Below are 21,221 nucleotides of genomic sequence, written 5' to 3'. Positions count from 1 at the left end.
TTGGGACCAGCTCCAGCCCTCCGGGGTGGAGGCGTCCTGAAAGGGGTCTGACCCAGGCCTAGGGGAGTGTCACAAAATTCAGATTTCATGTAGTTGTCCCCAGGTGGATTACTTACTTGCCCTCTTCCTGTTAGCTATCAGCAGGAGCATGTCGGCTGGGGATGGGGCTGGGAGGAGGAAGGGCTGGACAGAGGGACATGCAGAGGGTTCTGGACCATAGGCTCATTTTCTGAACGACGTGTTGGCCCTCCCGTCCAGTCTGCCTACCATAAGACCCTTCATGCCTGACAATCTGTGACTCCAGGTAGGGCAAGGGGAGGCAAAGGGAAAGTCAAAGATGCCTCTGACCCTTTGCTGATCCACGAGGATGAGCCTTTCCATCGACCAGCCATTTTCAAAGACCGAGGAGGTCCCCGGACTGACTAGGATGTCAGTGAGAGGAGACATAAGCTCAGCCTTTATAAACAGCAATAAAAAAAAAAAAAAGCAAAAGCAGCCCATGGTTTGTTAAGCACTTAATAGGACACAAGCGCTGCAGAAAACACTTTAAGCGCATCGCAAACTACATCTGCAAGATGGGCATTAGCAAGCTTCTTCTAGAGTTGAGAGACCAAGCTTGAAAGCAGCTTGAGAATGATGGTTTTGGATTTGGAGTCTGCTGAGCTCCACAACTCATTTCCCAGAAGTTTCTGGATCTTCAAGGGAAAATGAGGCTGGGGAGCCAGTTGTGTTTGGAGCCCCCTGGGCCTTAGCTTGTGACTTGCCAAGTCGTACCCTCCCAGAGGAGCCGCTTTGTGGAAAGCAGCAGAGAGCAGCCTGGAGAGGCAGTCCTTTCCTATCTTTCCATGGTGAGAATAAATGAAAGAGTCACCAAGGAGCCCCCAGGCTGCGGCAACCGAAAGGCGGGATTCTCAGGATGGTAGGCAGAGGCAAGACGATGGCTTACATCCTCATATCCAGGATGCAGGAATATCCAGGGGCCTTGCCAAGGGGTGAAACAGTCCGTCAAGGCCTGTGAACTAAGTATGGATGGACAGATGGACACAAGAAGGGAACCAGGGCCTCGAAAGGACCTTGTAGGGAATGGAATGAGACTTAGGAGACCCAGATGCAAGAACCAGCTTCGCCTCCAGCTTGCTGGGCGCCCTTCCCCTGGGCCTCGGGCTTCTCCCCTGAGCTTCCACTGAGGACCTACTGTGTGCCAGGCGAGTCAGCTGGACACAAACAGGTGACTAAATAGAGAACGTGATTGCAGGGAACACTGAGTGCTTTGCCAAAACACAGGGCAGCGTTAGGGGATAGAGAGGCTGGTGTGTGTAGAAAGAGATGTGGGTGCACCTGTAGACAGGAGGTGATTGGAATGAAGTGAGCGGGCATCTGGGGGAAAGAGTCCCAACCAAGGGAGGGAACTGTAAGCATGAGAACCCTGAGAATGAGGGAGCTCAGCATTTGAGCAAGTGCACCCACCGTGGGCTGTGTCTGGGTGGCCACCTGGGGTGAATGAGACAAAAGGGGGGAAGAGGCGTGCCAAGTGTGATCATGCAAACCTGTGGCCTCGCTGAGTCTGCATTTGACTCTGATGGTGACAAGAGACATTGGAGGCAGGGCTTTGTAAAAATAACGGGCATGAATGCTATGCAAAGAATTGTCTGGGGTTCCCTGACAGATGCCCTACATCCACACAATGGACTATCATTCAGCCGTAAAAGGGAATGGAGTACTAACACGTGCGACACAGTGGGGGAGCCTTGAAGACATCATTGTGAGTCGAACAAACCAGACTCAGAAGGATAAATACAGTTTGATCTCACTGAGATAAAAGAATTAGAGTATGTAAATTCAGAGTCCGACACTAGAATACAGGGGCCCTGAGCGGAGGTAGGGAATGGGGAGTTGATGCTGAATGGGAACAGACTTCTCTGTTTGGGGTGATGGGAAGGCTTCCGTAATGGAGGGTGGTGATGGTCGCTCGACATTGTTTACTGTAATTAGCACCCCGAATAGTATATTTAAAAGGAATAGGAAATTTTAAGTTAAACATATGTTACCAGAAAAAAAATTTAAATAACCCATAGAACTTCACAACACAAAGAGAGACCCTAATGTAAACCATGGATTATAGTTAATAGCATAATTGCAAAAATATTATTTCATCGATTGTAACAAAGGTATCACACTCATGCATAATGTTAAAAAATAAAGGAAACTGTGTGTGAGGGCATGTGGGGCTCTGTATTTTCTGCATAATATTCTGTAAACCAACAACTGCTCTAATTAAAAAAATGAAAAAAAGTGAAAAACAAAATGAGTGAATGATTAAAAGAATAAAGGAGTCATTAAATTACAATTTTTTAATTAAAATGATTAAATTGACCAATTTATGTTGTATACATATATAGTTTACCATAATGAAAAAAAAGAAAAAAGACTAGAATTGACTGTGGGTCTGACAGGGTCCTGACCAGGAGAGGGTCCTTGTGGTGCTGTGCACAGTCCAGCTTTGTGGCCTCGGGCAAGTCATTCAACCTCGCCAAGGCTCAGGTCGGGAATTATGAGTGAGAAGGGAACTCGCAGGCTAGGACTGAACTGAAGGTAGAGAAGCTGGCAATCCCCTCAGGCTGAAAGACTGCACTCAATGAATGGCAGCAATTATTACTCCTCTCGTGGTTTCTGCTGAGTTTGGAACGTGAGGCCGCTGCTTCTAGGCGCTTACGTGCTTGCAGTTCATCAGCAGAGGGCTGGAGCAAAGCCTTCTGCAATCCAGTATGCCTCATGGCTTGGAACCCTCCTAAACTCCGAGGGGCGGCCACTTCCAAGCTGATGTTTGCAGATACCAGCAGCAAGCCTGAGCTTGGCCCTGCCTGTTTGAAAAATATCACCCAAACTGGCCCTGAGTTTAATCAAAGGATTACAGAAAGACAGTTGGGGTAGGCTAACCCCAGCCTCTTAGACACAGCCCTGGGACCACATCTCCCTTTTCACTCTTGCTTGAGTCTCTGCCTCAACTTCCACCCAAACCCATTCCAGCAAGAAATGAAAATTGGCCAGGCTGGAATTACAGTGTGAACTGCCTGTTGGGTGGTGTGCCCTTTTTTTCTCTCTCCTTCAATCTTGGCTATCAGGCATTTCTCCTATTTTGCTGTTGTTTGACTGTAAAAGGTGATGTGGGGGTGATGGATTTGGAGTGTAGGTGGGGGGCGAGGCGACTGATGTCAGGTGAATCCTCCTGAGCTGTATTCCTCGAGTCAGATGGAGGCCTTGAAACCTTGACTTCTGAAATAAGACTGCGCATCACCCCTTGACCAAAAAGGAAACGAAACAGTGTTGGTCTCCATGGCCCTCTAATCTCGAATGTGACTTTTAGAAATGGAGGGGGTGCAACATGGGAGGACAAAAACCTAGACTTGGAGACCGACAGACAGCAGAGGGTTGGAATCCCAGCTCTGTCCCACGTTAGCTCTGTGACCTTGAACTAGGCCCTTCGCTTTTCTTATCTGTAAATGGCGTTAACGAGGGCTGTCCACTTTGCAGGGTTCTTGTGTGCATTAAATAAAATGGTATATGCCAAGTGCTTAGGACCATGTCCTAGTTTCCAGGGCTGCTAGGACAAGTGCCACACACTGGGTTGGTTTCAAGGATGGAAATTTATCGTCTCATGGTTTTGAGGCTAGAAGTCCATCCGCAAGGTACTGGCAGGGTTGACTTTCTCCCAGAGTCTGCAGCGTTCCGGCAATCCTACCTCACATGGCGCTCTCTCCCTTTGTGTCTGCTCCTCTGGTTCCCATGGCTTCTGACTTCTGCTAATTTCTGGCTTCCACTTCCATGTCTAGTTTCATTTGCTGCTAAGTGCCTTCAGCAATACTGGGCGAAGGCCCACCCTGATTCAGTTGATTATAACATTGCCATGGGTCCTATTTACCCATGAGTCTGCACCCACAGGAGTGCTGATAAAGATAAAGGACATGCCTTTTGTGGGGGACCTGATTCAATCCCCACAAGTCAGGTACAGAGCAGCCACTACATACAGCACTCCATCATTGTCATTAAATCTGGACATTGCAAAGTTGGAATGGACCTTTGAAAAAATCAACTCCATTTTTTTTTTAATGTGGTATCGGGGATTGGACCCAAGACCTCGAACATGGGAAGCAGGCACACAACCACTTGAGCTACACCTGCTCTCTCAGCTCCTTCATTTTAGAGATGAAGAAACCGAGGTCCAGAGAAGGGAAACCACTGGCTCAATGGGCGAATGTGATTCCCTGTGAACACAAAATGGGAACTCGCAGCTTCTCCCAAAGAGAAGGAACAGGATCTGCTCCTCCCACCCCCTGCCCTAACAGAGGATCACAGCTTTCTTCTGGCTCCAAATGGGGATCTGTGAGGATGACGGGGTAGGCAGAGGATGGGAGAGTGTCAGCGGAGGGAGACACGTCTTTCATCACATCTGTCTTGCTCGGCTTCTCTTTCTGTCAGCTGACCAAGGAGACACCATCTCTGCTCCTCTCCCAATGAGATACTCTGGAAAGCTCTCTAGCTCCCTGTTCTGTGGATGCCCCAGGTCCTCCTTGCTGCCCTTCCAGTTGGGCTGCAGATGGACCCAGAGAGGAACCCCAACCTTGCCTGAGTACCTGGGCAGCTGAAGTGGTTCGTGTAGGGCTGGGCTACCCATGCAGAGAGCTGGAGGAGCAGAGGACAGAAGCCCAGGGCTGGAAAGGGAACAAGCACCAACTAGGCTTGGCCTCGCATTGACTCCCCATCTCACCAAACTCTGCCACGCTCCAGCCCAGAAATTCAGAGCAAGGAGCCCCAGGACTAGCTGGACCCAAATCAGGCCCCATGAAGGGACTCCAGGGCAAGGAAAGCAGGTAATCATCATCTATTCAACATTTATTGGGTGCTTAAGGTAGCATAGCCCAGCTCCACCCGGAGAACACCCTTGCAGGGCTCGTGTTCTCATGGCAGTGGATGGACAACAACCAACCAAGTAAAAAGGATGCTTTCAGAATTTGACAAGTTCTTAATGAGAGAACTAGTAAGCAAGAGTGACCAGGGGCAGAGAGGGCCACTCTGGAGCAGCAGGACATCTAGAGAAGAGCCTGGAGACAGACCTGGCCTGTAGCCTCCTTTCTCCTGGCTATAAGGCTGAAGTTGATTTACACAAGAAGACAAGGGGGAAGGAGGAAAGTGGTCTTTTACTGTGCAGCTGTTATGTGCCAGGAACTATGCACATGCCCTGCACCACCTCAGTCGGTCCCTCAGTGCCCCTGGGAAGGGGTCATTTGCCCCATTTTACAGGGGAGGACGCTGAGCCTCAGGAGATGAAGTGGCTTGTCTGGGACTATCTGATAGGAAGCGGCAGGCCTTGAACCCCAGGTCATCAGGCTCCAGAGCTGTTCTCTTAATTTCCCTGCACCTTGCTGCTTTTCCTGGCTACTTCAAATGCTGACCGTCACTCTTGGACTTGCAGTGAGTTAAATGGTAGCCCCTAAAATTTACATCCACATCCCAGAACCTGTGAACGTGACCTTCTTTGGAAAAAGGGTCTTTGCAGATGTAATGACACTACAGATGTCGAGATGTGGTCACCCTGGGTCACCGGGTGGGTCCTGAATCCAATGATAAATGTCATAAGCGACAAAAGAGGGGAAGACAGCCTCACAGAGGAGAAGGGTGTGAAGACGGTGGCGGAGCCTGCAGTGGTGCAGCCACAGGCTAAGAACGTCTAGGGCCACCATTAGCTGGAAACAGCCCTGAAGGAGTGTCCCAGAGCCTTTGGAGGGAGCACAGCCCTGCTGACACCTTGGATCCAGAATCCAGAGGCAATAGACTTCTCTGGTTCTAAGCCACCCGGTGTGTGGCTTTTAGGCAGCAGCGCTTGGGAACCAAGACAGGAACCCCACAGCTGTCAGACTTGGAACCTGGGGTCTGGGGAGGGAGGCAGCCCCGGGGACCTTCTGGGCCCTGGGATGGGAAACCCCAAGAGGACTGGGGGAGAGGAGAGTCACCCAGCATGGCAAGGGACCTCCTGGCCTCAGAAGGCAGAGCGGGTAAGACCTGTCTCCATCCCCTCCACCTGTGCCTTGGAGTGGCCCGCTGTCCCCTTCCGCCTGCAAGGGGGCCCCATTCCAGCTACTTTTAATTTGAAACAAACTAGCTGCTCCCTTGTGGTCCTGGACTTAATAGGCTGCCTGTGCAGCCAGCTGGGATAAGCAGCCCTGAACGAATTACTCCTGCATGGTATCGGGGTTATCTGGAAGCGAGGCCAGGGCCCCACAGAGAGGCAGCCTTGGTAGGTGGCAGGAGGACCCCCTTCCTCTCTCCCCTCTTGCCTTGGGGCTACGGGACCCCAGACGGCCCCTGGATGGCTGCAGTGGGTCAGGGAACAATGGCCTGTTATATCCTCCTGGGAGGAGGCCGTCTGTGTGGTCAGGCCCTGGGCACCAGAGTGCCGAGGTGGACATCTCCCCTACCCTGGCAGGCTCTGGCTTGGGACGAGGGCATTAGTCATAGACCAAGAAGCCCTGACGATGGGGTTTCCTGCCGATGACACGGCGCAGGCACTCGGGGTCCTAGGATGCAGGGAGCAGTGCTATCCCAAAGTGACCTCAGTGCCCGGCCTGTGAAGCCAGGACAATGAGCTGGCTGGGACCTGGGCACGGGGGCCTCTCTCCCCTCCCAGCAGAGGGCAGCGCCCGAGCTCAACTCTGCCGATAAGAACACTGCGCCATCTCACAAGCCCCCAGGTCCCCAGTGTCAGGGCAATTGCTTTCTCAGACATTTCTAGTAAACAATCTGTACTGGGTTGAATAGTATCCTCCAAAATTTCTTGTCCCCCCAGGAACTGAGAAAGTGACCTTATTTGGAAACAGGAGCTTTGCAGATGTACTTTGTAAAATTAAGATGAGGAGGGAAGCGAATATGACTCAACCAGTTGGCTGCCTGCCCACCCGGGTTTGGGTCTCAGTATTTCCTAAAAGAAGATGCTGCCTCTCACCGCAACGAGCTAGATGCCACAAGCCAGCAGATGCCACAGCTTGCAGGGAACGGATGTGGCTCAGGCCATTGGGCACTCGCCTCTCATGAGAGAGGTCATGGGTTTGGTTCCAGGTGCCTCCTGGAGAAGGTGAGCAAACAATGAGCAGAGAGATAAGAGAACTATCTGGGAGAGGGGGGATAAATAAATAAAAAATAAAGTAAGTCAATAAATCTTATAAAAAAAGGATGAGGTCATACTGGAAGAGGGCCAAACCCAACTTGACTGGTGTCCTTGTAAGAAGAAGGAATTTGGATGCAAAGACACAGACACGGAAGGAAGACAGCATGTGAAGACGGAGGCAGGGGTTGGAGCCATGCAGCCACAAACCAAGGAATGCCTGGAGCACCAGAAGCTGGAAGAGACAAGGAAGGCTCCTCCTCTAGTAACTTTGGACACCCGGATTCCAGACTTCTAAACTCCAGAACGCTGGAAAAAAATGTTTCTATGCTTTCAAGCCACCCTAGTTTGTGGTACTTGGTTATGGAAACAAATACACTGCTGATACCTCCATTCCGGACTGCCTGGAATTTCTCCATTGCCAAGACCATTCCTCAAACTTGCCCTGTAAGAAGGGAGAGCAGCGGGGAAGGTCCTCCCAGGAACAGAGCCCACTCGGTGTCCAGCAGATGCCCTGGTACCATCACACCTCCCTGAGAGGTTACGGGACTGTAGGGAGAGTACAGAATCCTGCTGACCTTGGCCTATTGAGTGTTCCCATTCCCTCATGAAAAATTATTCCTTAACCCAAGCCATGAGACCTTATGGAATTTGTCCCAATCCTTTGTGCAAGAGACGGCTGCCATGAAGAGACCCTGCTGTACAGCCGTTCTTGACAAACTCACCAACAACGCTGGTGGAAAGTTGGGGGGGCTCCCTGCTGGTGGCAAAGGGAGCAATGCAGGCCAGAGCATTGGGTTGCTCCAGCCCTGGGGAATGGAGAGGAAGTGCCTGGTCTTGGCACCAGCTGGACTGAGCTTCTAATCCCGGCTCTGCTTTTCTCCAGTGGAATGGCCTGGACTAGCCAAACATCAGTTTCCTTACCTGTAAAAATGGTTGTCACAATATCTACTTCTAGGCTGGGATTAGGGTTTGGCCAGGGGGATCAGAGGTACCTGCTTTGCTAAGTGTCATCCCTTTACTTGCACAACATTCATTAAATTAAAAGACAACCTTGTGCAATTGATATGGTTATTATCTCCAGTTAAAACTTACTCTGGGTGATTGTATGGCTCACCCAAGCTCACACAGCTGGGAGGTAGCAGAGTTGGGACTCAAGTCCATCCTACCTAAATGCAGAGCCATCCCCAGGTCCAAGGTCAATTTCTCTAGGATCTTGACCAGCAGTGGGGAGGAGGCAAGAGGAACAGCATGCCTTGGACGGTCTGAAGCTGAGATTCTGCATTGCATGGAGAGGAACGACCTCGTCTGAGGTGGGAGGGGAAGTTGGGGCTTCAGGGTGTTGTCCTTGAGATAAATCTCATGAGGTCACCTACCCACTCCTGACCCCAAGCACTCACTTTACCATCTGGGGAGCTGGGTGACCATCAAGCTGTGGGTGGCCGGAGGATGCCAGAACCTCTTCCTGGATTTGATTCTACCCGTGCTGGCTTGGGCTTCCTGACCTATGTCTGGGGTCACAGATTTTCTCCCCATGTGCAGAAGGAGGTGGGTTCTGCCCAACTTCTGGCTCCAGCCGGCAGCCCCAGGGCAACTGTGAGGGGGCTGGGAACTGGCTGCCCAGGAAAAGAGGCTGGGTCCCCAGACCCTGGCTTATGCATGCACCCAACCAGGGGCTGGGCTTCTCCTAATTCAAAGAGCAGACCCTGGCCTGGCCCCGGGAAGCAGGTTCTTCCTCCTAATAAGGAAATCAGGTGAGGGAAGTGGCCTAAACCCAGAGAGTCAGAGTTGGGTGAGACCTTAGGACAGCCAAGCTTGTAGAGGGGACAGGAACTGAATCATCTGAAATCATCCAGGAACTTAGGGGGGCCCTATGCTTTCATCCAACTCTTCTGGAGCATCCAAGCTCAAAATCTGTCTATGCTGGGAGCTGAAGAAGCAGAGAATGAGTGTCTCTGCCTGCCCTGGGGCTATCAGGGAAGCCTGAGATTATCAGTCAATGACAGCAGTCAAAAAGACTAATGTTTTACCAAGTGCTTCTTATTATGCAGGGAGCTTTAGATGCACAGCCATGACTCATCATATAAGGAGGGTGTTATGCTCCCATTTTATAGAAACTGAGACCAGAACAGGAGGGACCCAGCACCAAGTTTCCCAGCCAGTATGCGTAAGAACCCTGGCTTGTCCAGCTGGCAACCGATTGTGTCTCCCAGCTGCATTCGTGGTTTGATTTTTTAAAAGCAGAGAAATTCGTTACATTTTGGAGAAATCCAATACATATGACAAATTAAAGGAGAGCTGAAGGTGTAGGGGTGCCGGAACTCTGCTCACCCCACCTTCCCCTTGAGGACCCTTCTGTAGACACAAGAGAGCTCAGGAGGGTCTCGAATGCCTTCACGCTGGGGCCACACACGCTGCTCTTGCAGCTGAACAGAGTTCAGAAGTCATCGATGGTGGCTCTGTAGCAGGTGCCAGGGTGGCACTTCCTAGAAAGCTCTGACTCAAAGTATCAGCTCAGGGCCGCTGGCGGGTCGCGGTGCCAATGGCATGCTGTTGCACTCATTCATTGGCATCTGTAAAGCGCCTCCTGGACAGTGGGCACGATGCTAGCAGCCATAGGCCACGTGAGGAATGGCGCTTAAAGGTAAACCATCCTGAAAGGATCATAGGGTCACAAATTATGATCAAGACTATGAGGGGAATCGCTCAAGGTCAAGGAGATGATGGAGAGCAGCGATCAGTTCATTTCTGCAGTGGGGCATCAAGGAGCAATCAGGCCACCTGGATTCTGTGACCAATGGGTGGGAAAGGTGATTGTGGCATCTGGGGGAAGATGACCAAGGTCCAGGACCAGGTAGGGCAGGGAGGAAGGTCTTGGGCCCTCTTTCTTCCCAAGGCTGGTAACAAGAAACAAGAAGTCGCCCTCAGAACCAGCAGGAGGTATCTGGTCCAAAAGAAACTTTTCTTTCCTCAATCCCATCAGGAACAAAGAGAGTATCCTTCTCCTGAGGATTGGATTATTGCAAATCTAGGACTCAGGGCAGTGAAATCACAATTAAAACCAGAAATCATTAAGCAGATGTAGTGTATCCATATAAGGTCGAATCTAAATCTAAATCCGGGGCAGGTCTATACACTAAGAGGATTTTTCTGGAGACTCCAAAGACCTTTCTCTCCCCACCCCCTGCTCCCGCTGTCATTTATAAAGAAAATACTTAGCCAACACCTGGTTTGGTGAGAACTCCAGTTGCCCAGCACATGCCTGGAATGGAGCCCAGAGGCGGGCTGGGTAAACACTGGGCCCTCTCTACTGAGCTGAGGCAAAGGCCACCAGGGAGCTAAGACCAGAACCACCCAAGCCCTAGCTGCAGAGAACTCGGGCCTGAAGCAGGTCAGAGGAAGGCCAGGCGGCCACGTGGCCCCCCGTGCAGGTCCCCAGGAGACGCTTACTGTGTCATCGGGATCTTGGTTTCTGGGATGCTGATGGAGGGAGGGAGCCATGCTGATGCACCTGCTTCTCGGTGGAGGGGGACACTCGGGGACCCCTCCCACTGCTTCCTCCGTCACCTCCCCCTGCCCAGTCTGCCCCTCCTCCCCATCTCCCTTAGCCACCACTTTCAGAGGAGAAAGCGCCTCAGTCTGCGCTCAGCCCCTCTTCTCTGTGCTACTTGGCCCATGTGTCCCCTCCGTCTCAGGGATCGGTGTGATGTCCGGGTGACGCTGCATGTGAGGTGGCCCCACTGGATGGCAAGTTCCGTGATGCAGGGCCTGGGTCTTATCCACGTGCTCAGTGTGCAGTGGTGGGCACGTGGCACAGAGTAGGTGCTCAATAAATAAATGCTGCGCAAATGAACGCAGGCAAATGCGCAGAAGAAAATGTTATGCTCATTTCTTCCAATAGCCATCTGCTCTCTCTCTTTCACTCACACAGACACACACAGTCCTTTGCACACACTTTCCCTTATGCCTCACACTTGCCCCTCTTGCTGCCTAATGTCCTCCTGTGGTCTCTCTTCCTCTTCACTGCTGCCGGGGTGTGCTGACCCACCTGCGGTCAGCTGAACTCCCGAGCTCCGGCAGAGAGGATGGGCCTGGACGGTGCCCGGCCTCGTGCCTGGCCCCTTTCCCCATCCGGTCACTGCAGCACACGCAGTAAAGGGATTCTGTGTCTGCATTTCGTGGGAGTCTTGCCACACTCCTAGGGGTAGACAAGTAGGAGGTAATGCACTCTTTACAGATGAGGAAACTGAGACCCAGAGAGGTTGTGCCTTGCCCAGGCAGCAGAGCCAGAGCTGGGACCTAGGTTTCCCAACCCAGGGCACGGCTCTTTCACTGCACCCCCCTGCCACCCAGCACCTCTGGGAACTAGAAGCCAAGCTAGGATTCTGCCCCTCACCCATCCATTCCTCAAATCTTGGGAAGAAAACCCTCAATCTGTCTCCGATGGTTTCCTCCACCGCCTCCTTCTCCCAGAAGCAAAGCCACCAATAGCTGCTGCTTCTAGGCCCCCCTCAGCTCAGGCCATTCCACTCCAGATCTCCAGAAATTCTGCAGGGCAGCCTGACCCTCAACACAGGGGCTCAGTCCACTGAGCCTGCGTCTCCTGGAGGGGCAGCCCCCTAATTCAAAAATGCAATAGGGAAAAGAAGGGAAGGTCAGAAACCCCTGAGAAAAAGATAAACACAACCCCCCCCCCACCCCATACCATACAAGTGCCCTGAGCTAGACCCCCTGGGCAGCCAGGTGTGTTCGCCTTGTCATCAGAGCTGTGTCTACACAGCCGGTAGTTTCTCTCATCATGTTTTTAAAACACTGATCAAGGGTTTGTGGGCCTCCTTCCCTGCACATCCTGCTTGCGCTTCTCCCCAAAAGAGAAGATGAATATTTAAAGACTTTTTTCCCCAGCCAGTGAAACCATATCATACTGCTGCTCTCCCTTTAAATTGTATCCCCAGAAAGTTTGTCACCGTCTCCGTGAATGACTGCTTCAGGGTATACAGTGGGGGTTAAGAGGCAGGGATGGCCCCCAGGAAGTTAGTCACCCCTCTGGGGGGGAGACACAGCTGCCTGCCCCTGCTGGGGGCTGAACGAAGCACACGCAGTCCTTGCCCGTCCCCAACGGCCCTTTCTAGATCGCCCAGAGAATTAGTCCTGCAACCTGCCTGCATGCCAAGAAGCAGAGAAGACCGACGTCGACGCTGGGTGTGAGATGTAGAGAAGGCAGAACCACGAGCAAATCCCAGAAGCACCGGACCCCGGACCCCCTTGAAAGAAAGCTCTTGGCACATCGTCGCAGAAGCGACTCAAATCCTGCGCGCTCACGGCGCACGGTGGGTGCCAGCCCCGGTTAGCCATCTCCCGCCGGCTCCCTCGGGCGTCTCGGCTCTGCAGGAATTACTCACAGCCCACCGCATCAAAGCTCTCTTTGATCAACAAGACCCGACACTCCGTGGATAACTTCTTGGAACTCCAGTCACGCTAAGCCGCTTCCAATGCTCTGGAAGGGGTTCTGCACCTCTGCCTGCCTATCACCAAGCAGCCACACGCCACCAACTCCATTTCCAAAGTTCCAGGCAATTACAGCTGGCAGAGCTCCCTGGCGTGGTGCCCGACTGCTCCAAGCCGGGACCCAGGTTATCAGCAACCTCGAATCCCAGCCACCGGCCCTCCCCCCCCCCCCCCGCCAGCCTCCTCGGAGACCAGGACGTGCTGGGACGGCCGCACTTGCCAGCCAGAGGCAATGCGACCAGCCAGGTCACATCAAGACAGAACCCGAGGGTCCAGGCCCTACCTTTGGTGAGGGTCCCGGTGATGAGCTTGAAGATCGTCTGGGCAAATTTCACGAACCCAAGCTTGCATCTTTTGGAGCAGCCGCTCATGGTGGCAGAGGAGAGGTGGGCTCTGCTGTCAGCGCCCGGTGGGGAAAGCACCCACCTTGAGTGCCCCCGGAACTTGAAGCCTGCCTAGGCGAACCCCACGAGCTGGATGAACCCCAGAAGCCGGGGCTGCCGGCACAGCACAGCTGCCTCTGCAGTGAGTCCAGCTTCTGCATCCAGAGAGGCTGCAGGGGCACGACGTGTGCTCCCTTCCTCCCTCCCTCTGCCCACCCTTTCCTGCTGTCCACTCAAGTCCTCACCACAAGAGGACCTCAGGATGCCAGACGGCACTGCCAGGGCTCCGAGGGGACCAGGAACCAAGGAGGAGAGCGAAGCTGAGCAGAACGGGGAGGGAGGAGCTGGGGCGCTCCCAGGCGCTGCTGACTGTCTTTCTTACATGGCAGTGGTAATGTAGCAATTAATACTCCAAGGGAGGGGACTGCTGCACGAAACACTCAGCTCCATGCCTCCCGCGCTCCCCCTCTCTCCCACTTGATCCTTCCTGGCTAATCTAATAGGATCAATTCTCTCTGTCCTGATCAGTCATGATCAAGGAGAACTCCCCACCGAGCTGGAAGCCAGTGGAAAGTTTGCGGGCGGCCTCCCACTGGCCTGGTTTGCATCTCAGGGAAGGGGGGCTGAGCGGGGACCCTCTGGGGGGACCCAGCCTGTGCACGTTGGCGGGAGCCCACTCGACTCTCTTGCCCCCTCCACACCGGCTCAAAACACACTCAGACCGGGAACCCCAATGCCTCCAGCTGCCTCCTGGCTCCTGGGTGCCCCAGAATCAGAGTCAAACTGTTCAGTTCCAGCCTCCACCCCTGCAGAGGAGGCAAGAATCTGTTGTACTGTTAACTGAAGGAGAGGGCTATATATTTTTTTCAACTAGGACTGTTTTTGATTTAGAAGGAGGTGCTCAGAAATGCCAAAAAGGAAAATGATGAGATTCACAGAGTTTAACTATGGTACAACACTCTTACTGGTAAAACTGCAAGGCATGATGCAAACGGAAAGTCTAACCCGTGCTCCATACAATTCTGGCCTCCCTTCCTGATTACAGCCATGAGGGTTGGGAGGGGACATCTCACCCAACGTCCCACAGTGAGTGCATGGATCTCCCTCCACTGCACTCTCCCTTTACCCTCTTTGGGGACTCTGAAGTTCTCAGGGCTCATCACCAGAGGCACCGCCTGCCAGTGCTTTGCGGCTAGATCTGAACACCTATGAAACCCACTGTAGTCTCAACAGCTAGGACATGCCCTGGGAATGTCTTCCTTTTCCCCTCCATCGGCTCATCTCCTTGTCATCTCCTTCTCCAACTCGTTGCTTATGAGTCAGAGAATGGAGACTGCTGGTTGACAAAATGCCAAAGAGAGCAGAACTCCTGCGCCATGGCTGTTTTCCCCCAAAATGCTTTGGAGCATGTGGAAGTGAATTTTGAAGAAACAAACCTTATCCCTGAGGGTGGCCACCAACAAATTCCTGCTCCGAGAAAAGGTCCCAGAGTCGTACCACAGCTCTAGAGCCTTCCTCCAGGCCTGGAGTGGCCTACACTCACTGAGTCAACAGCGTGGTGTGAGTCACGCTACGTAAAATGGAATGGGGCCCTCACTGAAGAGACCCCGTGGAGCTTGAAATTGCCACATTATTCACTCGTTGAGTTAAGGGTTTTTTTTTTAAAGATTTATTTATTTATTTCTCTCTTTTCTCCCCGCCCCAGTTGTCTGTTCTCTGTGTCTATCTGCTGCATCTTCTTTGTCCACTTCTGTTGTTGTCAGCGGCACGGGAATCTGTGCTTCTTTTGTTGTGTCATCTTGCTGCATCAGCTCTCCGTGTGTGCGGCGCCATTCCTGGGCAGGCTGCACTTTCTTTCGCGCTGGGCGGCTCTCCTTACGGGGCGCACACCTTGCACGTGGGGCTCCCCTACGCGGGGGACACCCCTGCGTGGCAGGGCACTCCTTGCGCGCATCAGCACTGCGCATGGGCCAGCTCCACCCGGGTCAAGGAGGCCCGGGGTTTGAACCGCGGACCTCCCGTGTGGTAGACGGACGCCCTAACCACTGGGCCAAGTCCGCTTCCCATGATTTAAGGTTTTGAAGGTCCCAGTTAAAAGGTACATGGTATTTAGGAATGCCCATGGCGTTTAGTCTTTTGCTCCCTTATTCACTTTTCCAATATTTAATGAGCTCCCAGGATGTAGGAGGAGCTGAGCACCCAGGATGCAGGGAGCATTGAGCACCCAGGATGTGGGGAACACTGAGCACCCAGGACGCAGGGAGCAATGAGCATGCAGGATGTAGGAGGACCTGAGCATGCAGGATGTAGAAATGCTAGGTTAGGCAAGCTAGACAGACATGGTCCATGACAAATGGACCTTACAGTGTAGTGGATTCATCATCAGACATTGAGCCCTTGTCAAGAGTCAGTTTACCTGATTAACTTCTGCTTTGTACAATTTTAGTGGAATTGTCTTAGTGGGATTGAGACACAGAGCAGGTAGGTGTTAAGAAGAAGAAAAGAACCTGTGCATGGAACCGCTCCTGGTAGACAAGGAGCGACAGGCAGGGGTCTTGAGCACCGTGAGTGGGAGGATGAGAGAGAGGATTAGAGAGAGGAAGTCTGGAGAGGAGGACAGGGTGCCACTGGCTGTTTTACCTGGGAGAGTGCCGTCCTCGGGACAGCGGCAGGAGGTAAGAATCTCAGCTAGTTCCAGCTGCTTCTGTCTCTCATCCCACCAGAGGGATGCTGAAAATTGAGGAAAGAATCGCTGTGACATTGGTGACATTAACTGACCCAGAACTTGGCATTTGCCTTGGTAACCTGCCAGAATCCTGATGGAGGAGTGGTTCCCAGAAGACGGCCAGCGTATCTTGTAGGGGACATTTGGGGGTAGACCTGCATTTGGGCTCTGGCTTGGGAATCTGGAAACCTGACAGTTGATCAAATAGGAGGAAAGAACAACAGTGCCCGTTCCCTGACAGCCTCGGCCACCCCTGCAAGCTGAGTGTGCCGTGGTTAAGGGCACGCAGCTTTGACACGGTGTTTACTTACTCGTCTGCTCATTCTATGGAAGCATACTCGTATCGTGGCCTCTGATCCAGGTGCTGAGGAGACAGCGGTGGGTCATGCAGACAAAGTCCCCGGGTTTATAGAGTTGGCATTCTTGTGGTAGAGGGGCAGACACAGTCGACAAGTGCATCTGTGTAGAGGGTAGTGCGCTGAGGACGAAGCTGGTGAGTGGATGGAGCGTGACGCAGCAACGAGCTCAGACAGGGGGGCCGAGGAAGCCTCCTCTCTCTTCCAGGCGCCCCTGAGTGGAGCACCCACTCCAACCCACCTGCCCTCTGGGGGAAACAGCAAACACAGGGGCCCAAAGACAAGCCAGTGCTTACTTCTGGGTCTGCAGCTTAGCAGCTGCTAGGCAAGCAGGTTAGGCTCATGGAGCCTCAGTTTCTTCCTCTGTAAAATGGGAATAATGATCCCTAACTCCCAGGGTTTGGGGGAGCTTTATGTGAAATTACAAACACTTCCTCAGTGGCAAAGTTTCTGGCTGCTGCTCCTTCTGCTCCCACCATGGCTGTTGTTGCCGCTACCACCCCTCCCCTCCACCTCTCAGACTTCGTAGCATCTACAGTACTGGACACAAGATATTCTCTGTCAACCTGGACTCCTGAATACCTACTATGTGCCCATTTCCATGCAAATGGTGTGGAGGGCTCCAAAGGAAGTATGAGACAGTATCTTTGCCCCAACCTGAAACCCTTATAAAATAGCAAATGAGGGGGTAGCAAGTAATGACTGAGGAGTAAAAAAATTCCAGAAAAGGGAAAAGGATATCGAGAATAAGGAGATTCTAGCAAGTGCAAAAGAATTCATGGAGGTAGAAACCAAGCAAGGAGAGGAGGGTGAAAATAAGTAGAGAACATGTAGGTTAAGCTTCAGGATTCTTGAGAAACATAGATGAAAGAGCCAGGCTACAATTTTGGTCTCCCCTAAGTCATAACTCAAATGCTGGGTAATTTTGGATTCTCCTCTGACCTCAGCAGGGCGTCAGATATTTGAACTCTCAGTCTTAGGTAAATGACTCAAGACCAGAGAGGGTAAGCCTTATCTAAAACATCACACAGCAATATCCTCCAGAGATGTGGGCAAGGTGGTCAGTGGGCTAAGAACATTCCCAGCAAAGGAAAGCAAGTCAAGCAGGTAGTAAATGAGGATGGGAGAGAATGGTTCTCTGCCCTGGGAACAGGCTATTCTGCAAATAAGAAAGAGCCAAGGCCACAGCAGTGATGGAGAATTCAGTGGCTCCGGGGAAATTAGAGCATCAGCAAGTTTGTAATTAGTTGGCCTCCTTGTCACAGATGTGCATTACCTAAAGTTACTTGGGAAGCCCGAGTTATCTCTCCACTAGAAACCATTTACGAGAGTTTTCACGTGCCAGTTCCAGCAGGAAGGAGGGCAGGCAGATGGGGGGTCCGGGTGGAGTCTGGGCGTGGGAAAGCACGCTGACCTGAGTCCAAGGCTAAGAGAGGAGCAGCATGCTGTCCCACACAGTGAGAGCTCAGGCCCTTGAGTGTCTCCTCAGTGCAGCCTATAGTTCTAAATACATACTTTCCAAGTGTCTGATCCTTATTACAGCCCCATGAGGAAACAGAGGCCCAGAGAGGTAAGGTAACTTGTTGATGACCACACAGCTGAAGTGAGACAGAATTTGAATTCAAGATCCTTTGATGTTGGGCCCGAAAATTCATTGAAACTGATGATTTTATGTCGCCCTGGGGTTCAAAATTAAAGTGGCTGTTAGTTTTAGGGCGACGTTTTGCCTTGATCCTGGATGAAACCAAACAGGTGTCCCCTGAAATCATAAACTCTCCATCCTTGTAAGCATTTGTTTGTCATTTGTCCTGGAAGGAATTTCCTCTGTGGGTGGGGGGCCGAGGGGATGGTTAGATCAGATATCAGTCACAGTCTAGTCAGGGGTCTCTTTAATAGGGAGATTTGGTATGAAGATCTGCTAAACAGCTCTTAGAGGACTGAAAAGGCTAAAGGAGGCACTGAGGAATCACAGAGGGCAGAACTGCAGGGAACAGCTACTGTCTCTAGAGCTGGGGGAACAAAGGAAAGAGGCAGGGGTCCTGGGACCCTAGAAGCTTGGTGGAAGGACCCGTGAGGCTGAGCAGGGAGGCCCACTGGCTGGCGCCGGTGGTCTGAGAGCGGGGGTCTACGGGGCTGATTCTCAGAGTTTAAAAAAATACTACAAATTGGAGGCAACTGCAGCAACTGAACCCTACCTCTGCTGCCAGGGTAAAGAATGGTGGCTGGGAGGGTGCTGGGAGGGCCGGGAGGCAGACTGAAGAAACAAGGCTCCTTCCTCCTGCTCGCAGCCTCTCTCTATCCCTGTTGGCCGGAGCCTGGCAAAGCAGAAACGGGGTTTGCAGGGTCCCAGCTTCAGCATCTCAGAGCACTGCATAGAAGGCAGCACTTGAAGCTGAGTGAAAATAGCTCCACAACCAGCAGTCTCAGTCTTCCTTGAGAAAGCTCTAGGATCCTTTCCTCCGTCATTCATTCAATGCATACCATGTCTCAGGCATTAGGGATACTCTGGGAATAGGCAAAATCCCTTCCCTTGTGGAAAACGCAATTTAGCTTTGGCATGTGCTCAAATTATAAACAAGTTAATAAGGTGGAGAAATTCAGAGTAAAAATGCTCTAAAGCAAACAAGAGTGGCCGGTTAGTGTTTTCAGAGCATCAAGCTAGAGCCTCAAGCTCCCCAGCAAGCTCATCAGAGAACTACTAGGAAAAAGAAAAGGGTAGCTTCTCTGCAGGTGGTGATCATTTTAAAAATAGTCACCAGGATTTGTCACTCGGTGCCAGCTGCTGCGCTGCGTGTTGTGCTAGGATTCTCTCATTCCAGTCTTGTAACAAAGGCAGGAAGTAGGTATTATTGTTTGCTATACCCATTCTACAGGTGAAATTGGAGGTTGGGCAGGGTAAGTGGGGGAGACAGTCCATAAGGCTGATGACCCAGGGAAGTCAAGGGGAAAGGGAGGGAGTGAAGATGTATCGGGAGTTCTAGAAACACAAACAGGAGAGGGATAAAGATCAGGGAGGAAAGTGGTTACAGATTCTGCTTGTCTTGGGGAGAGAGGCCTCCAGCTGGGAGATGGAAATGAAGGTGAGGAACTAGGGGGAGAGGAAGGAGCCAGAACTCTCATAAATAAATGATTTTGTTGCCGTGAAGGAAGAAAATAAATGTGGCGTCCCAGCAGGCCGAAAATATTAGCATTTAAATACAGGCTTACACAGGTGGGCAAGAAAGGCAATTTCCTAAGAATTAAATCAGATTTTGTTTTTCCTCTAAGTCTCAGAAAAATCAGTTCCGCTCAAGTGTGGTGCTCAGCAAGGGATTCTGCCTTGGCCTGGGGGCACGCTGGGGGCACGCTAGCGCCACGTGTGCAGGTGGACTAGTGTCGTCTGCCCGTTTTAATTATGGGAAAGTGGTGCCTAAGAAGCCGAGGGCGTTAACCAGCAAGCTGTTTCCTGGAGTTTCTAAGGCTCATTTGGTGTTGAGAGCAGGCCCTGCAGGCGGGACGCCTCAAGCCGGGGTCCCGATGCACTCTGCGCTCAACTGGTCAGCAAGCCCAAGGGATGGGCCCTGGGTGGGGCCCGAGGAACCCACCAGAAGGGGGGCGTGCGGCTGCAGGTGGGAGGAAGATGGCTTTGGTCCTTGCCGCTGCCCCTTCTCTTTCTGGTGCACCCATTGCTGCCCACTGGAATGTTCTGTTCAATTCTATCTCCTCTTTCCCCATTGCCTGAAACTGGACTTAATCCTGGAGGACCGTGGGGGGCCCTTCACTGTGTAATCAAGGAAAAAGAAGAACTAGCTTAAACCGGGTACCAAGGGCCTCAGGCCAGAATAATAAGTCTGTGACCCCCTCTGTTCTCTAGAGCTGCTGACATCGGGGCACTGCCCCACAACGTGCGGAGATCAGGGCCACGACCCCAATCCCTGGATACACAGATTGATTCTGGGTGCTTCTTTTCTCTAAATTTCCCTTGAAAACATACCCGTCCCTCCTCCCATGCTCTCAGGGCTCTCCTCTTTCCAAATGGCCAGCTTGCCTCTCTCCTATTCTCTCAATGAACCGCGTCCTTGTAGCCTTCCCGGGTATGCTACTGGGAGTCCTGGGGGACCCCTCCTCCCCCCACCCCTCCCTGCAAACCGAGGTGCCTCTCAGAGCAGCCCATTTCTCCCTCGCCCGCAGCACTACTTCATCCAGACTCCCAACTCCTCTCCTTAGCGCTCTCCGTTCTTTGCCCCTTTCCTCTCCATCTTCCATCCAGACACTAAGGGAATTGTTTTGAAATTAACTCGGGTTTGTCTGTCCCTGTCCATGGCTTACCACTGCCCTCAGAATAATGCCTGAGAGCTCCTTGGCTCTGCTCTTGAGGCCCTTTGTGGGCTGACCACTATTTATCTCTCCAGATCCATCTAGAAATGCCACCACCTTCAGGCCACCAAGAGCTCCATTCTGCCTCCTGTCTGTACAAAATCTTCTCCTATGCATGGTCTGGCTCGCTGAGAAACTTATACTGCTCCTGGGCCTCAGGGTTTTTTTTGCTTTTTGTTTTTCTGTTGTTTGCTTGTTTGTTTTAGGAGGTACTGGGGATTGAACCCAGGACCTTGAACATGGGAAGCAGGCACTCAACCGCTCAACCAGGGAGCCACATCCACTCCCCAACGAGATTTGTTTTTTTCATTTGTTTGTTTGCTTTTAGGAGATACCGGGGATGGAACCCTGGACCTCACACATGGGAAGCAGGAGCCCCACCGCTGAGCTACATCCGCTCCCCTGGGCCTCAGTTTTAAACTTCCCTCCTCTTCTGGGAATGCACCCCCGAGCCGCTGTTATGGGGGTGTTTGATCCTCCTGCTGTAGCACTCACCACTCTCTCTATATATATTTTTTAACTCTGTATTTTAATTGTCAGGTTTGGGACTGTCCCCCTGACTGGATTGTGAGTTTCTGGGGTCAGAGTCTGCGCCCGGTCTCCCCCCATCTCCCCTAGCCCCAGGCTTTGTGCCTGGTCCTCGTGCGCTGGGCGCCGGGGCCCGCCGCCTTACTCTGGGTTGTGCCCTTCCAGGGAACATTTTCGTGTCTTAACAAAACCTTTCTGTAGCCAACTCC

The 21,221-nt window shown here is 52.2% G+C and overlaps 1 protein-coding gene across 1 annotated transcript in view; it reads right to left on the bottom strand.

The window, feature by feature from the left end:
• Positions 1 to 13,427, bottom strand: part of KCNIP1 (potassium voltage-gated channel interacting protein 1) — a 401,890-nt gene extending 388,463 nt beyond the window's left edge. Inside the window, exon 1 of the mRNA XM_058282082.1 lies at positions 12,948 to 13,427. Within this exon, the coding sequence (XP_058138065.1) occupies positions 12,948 to 13,035 (88 nt within the window). The 5' untranslated portion in view covers positions 13,036 to 13,427. The remainder of the gene's footprint in view (positions 1 to 12,947) is intronic.
• Positions 13,428 to 21,221: the final 7,794 nt, after the last annotated feature.

Source organism: Dasypus novemcinctus, chromosome 2 (assembly GCF_030445035.2).
Source record: "Dasypus novemcinctus isolate mDasNov1 chromosome 2, mDasNov1.1.hap2, whole genome shotgun sequence".
Lineage (NCBI taxonomy): Eukaryota > Metazoa > Chordata > Mammalia > Cingulata > Dasypodidae > Dasypus > Dasypus novemcinctus.
Note: the sequence above shows the minus strand (reverse complement) of the source record. Positions and strands in the feature narration are given on the sequence as shown.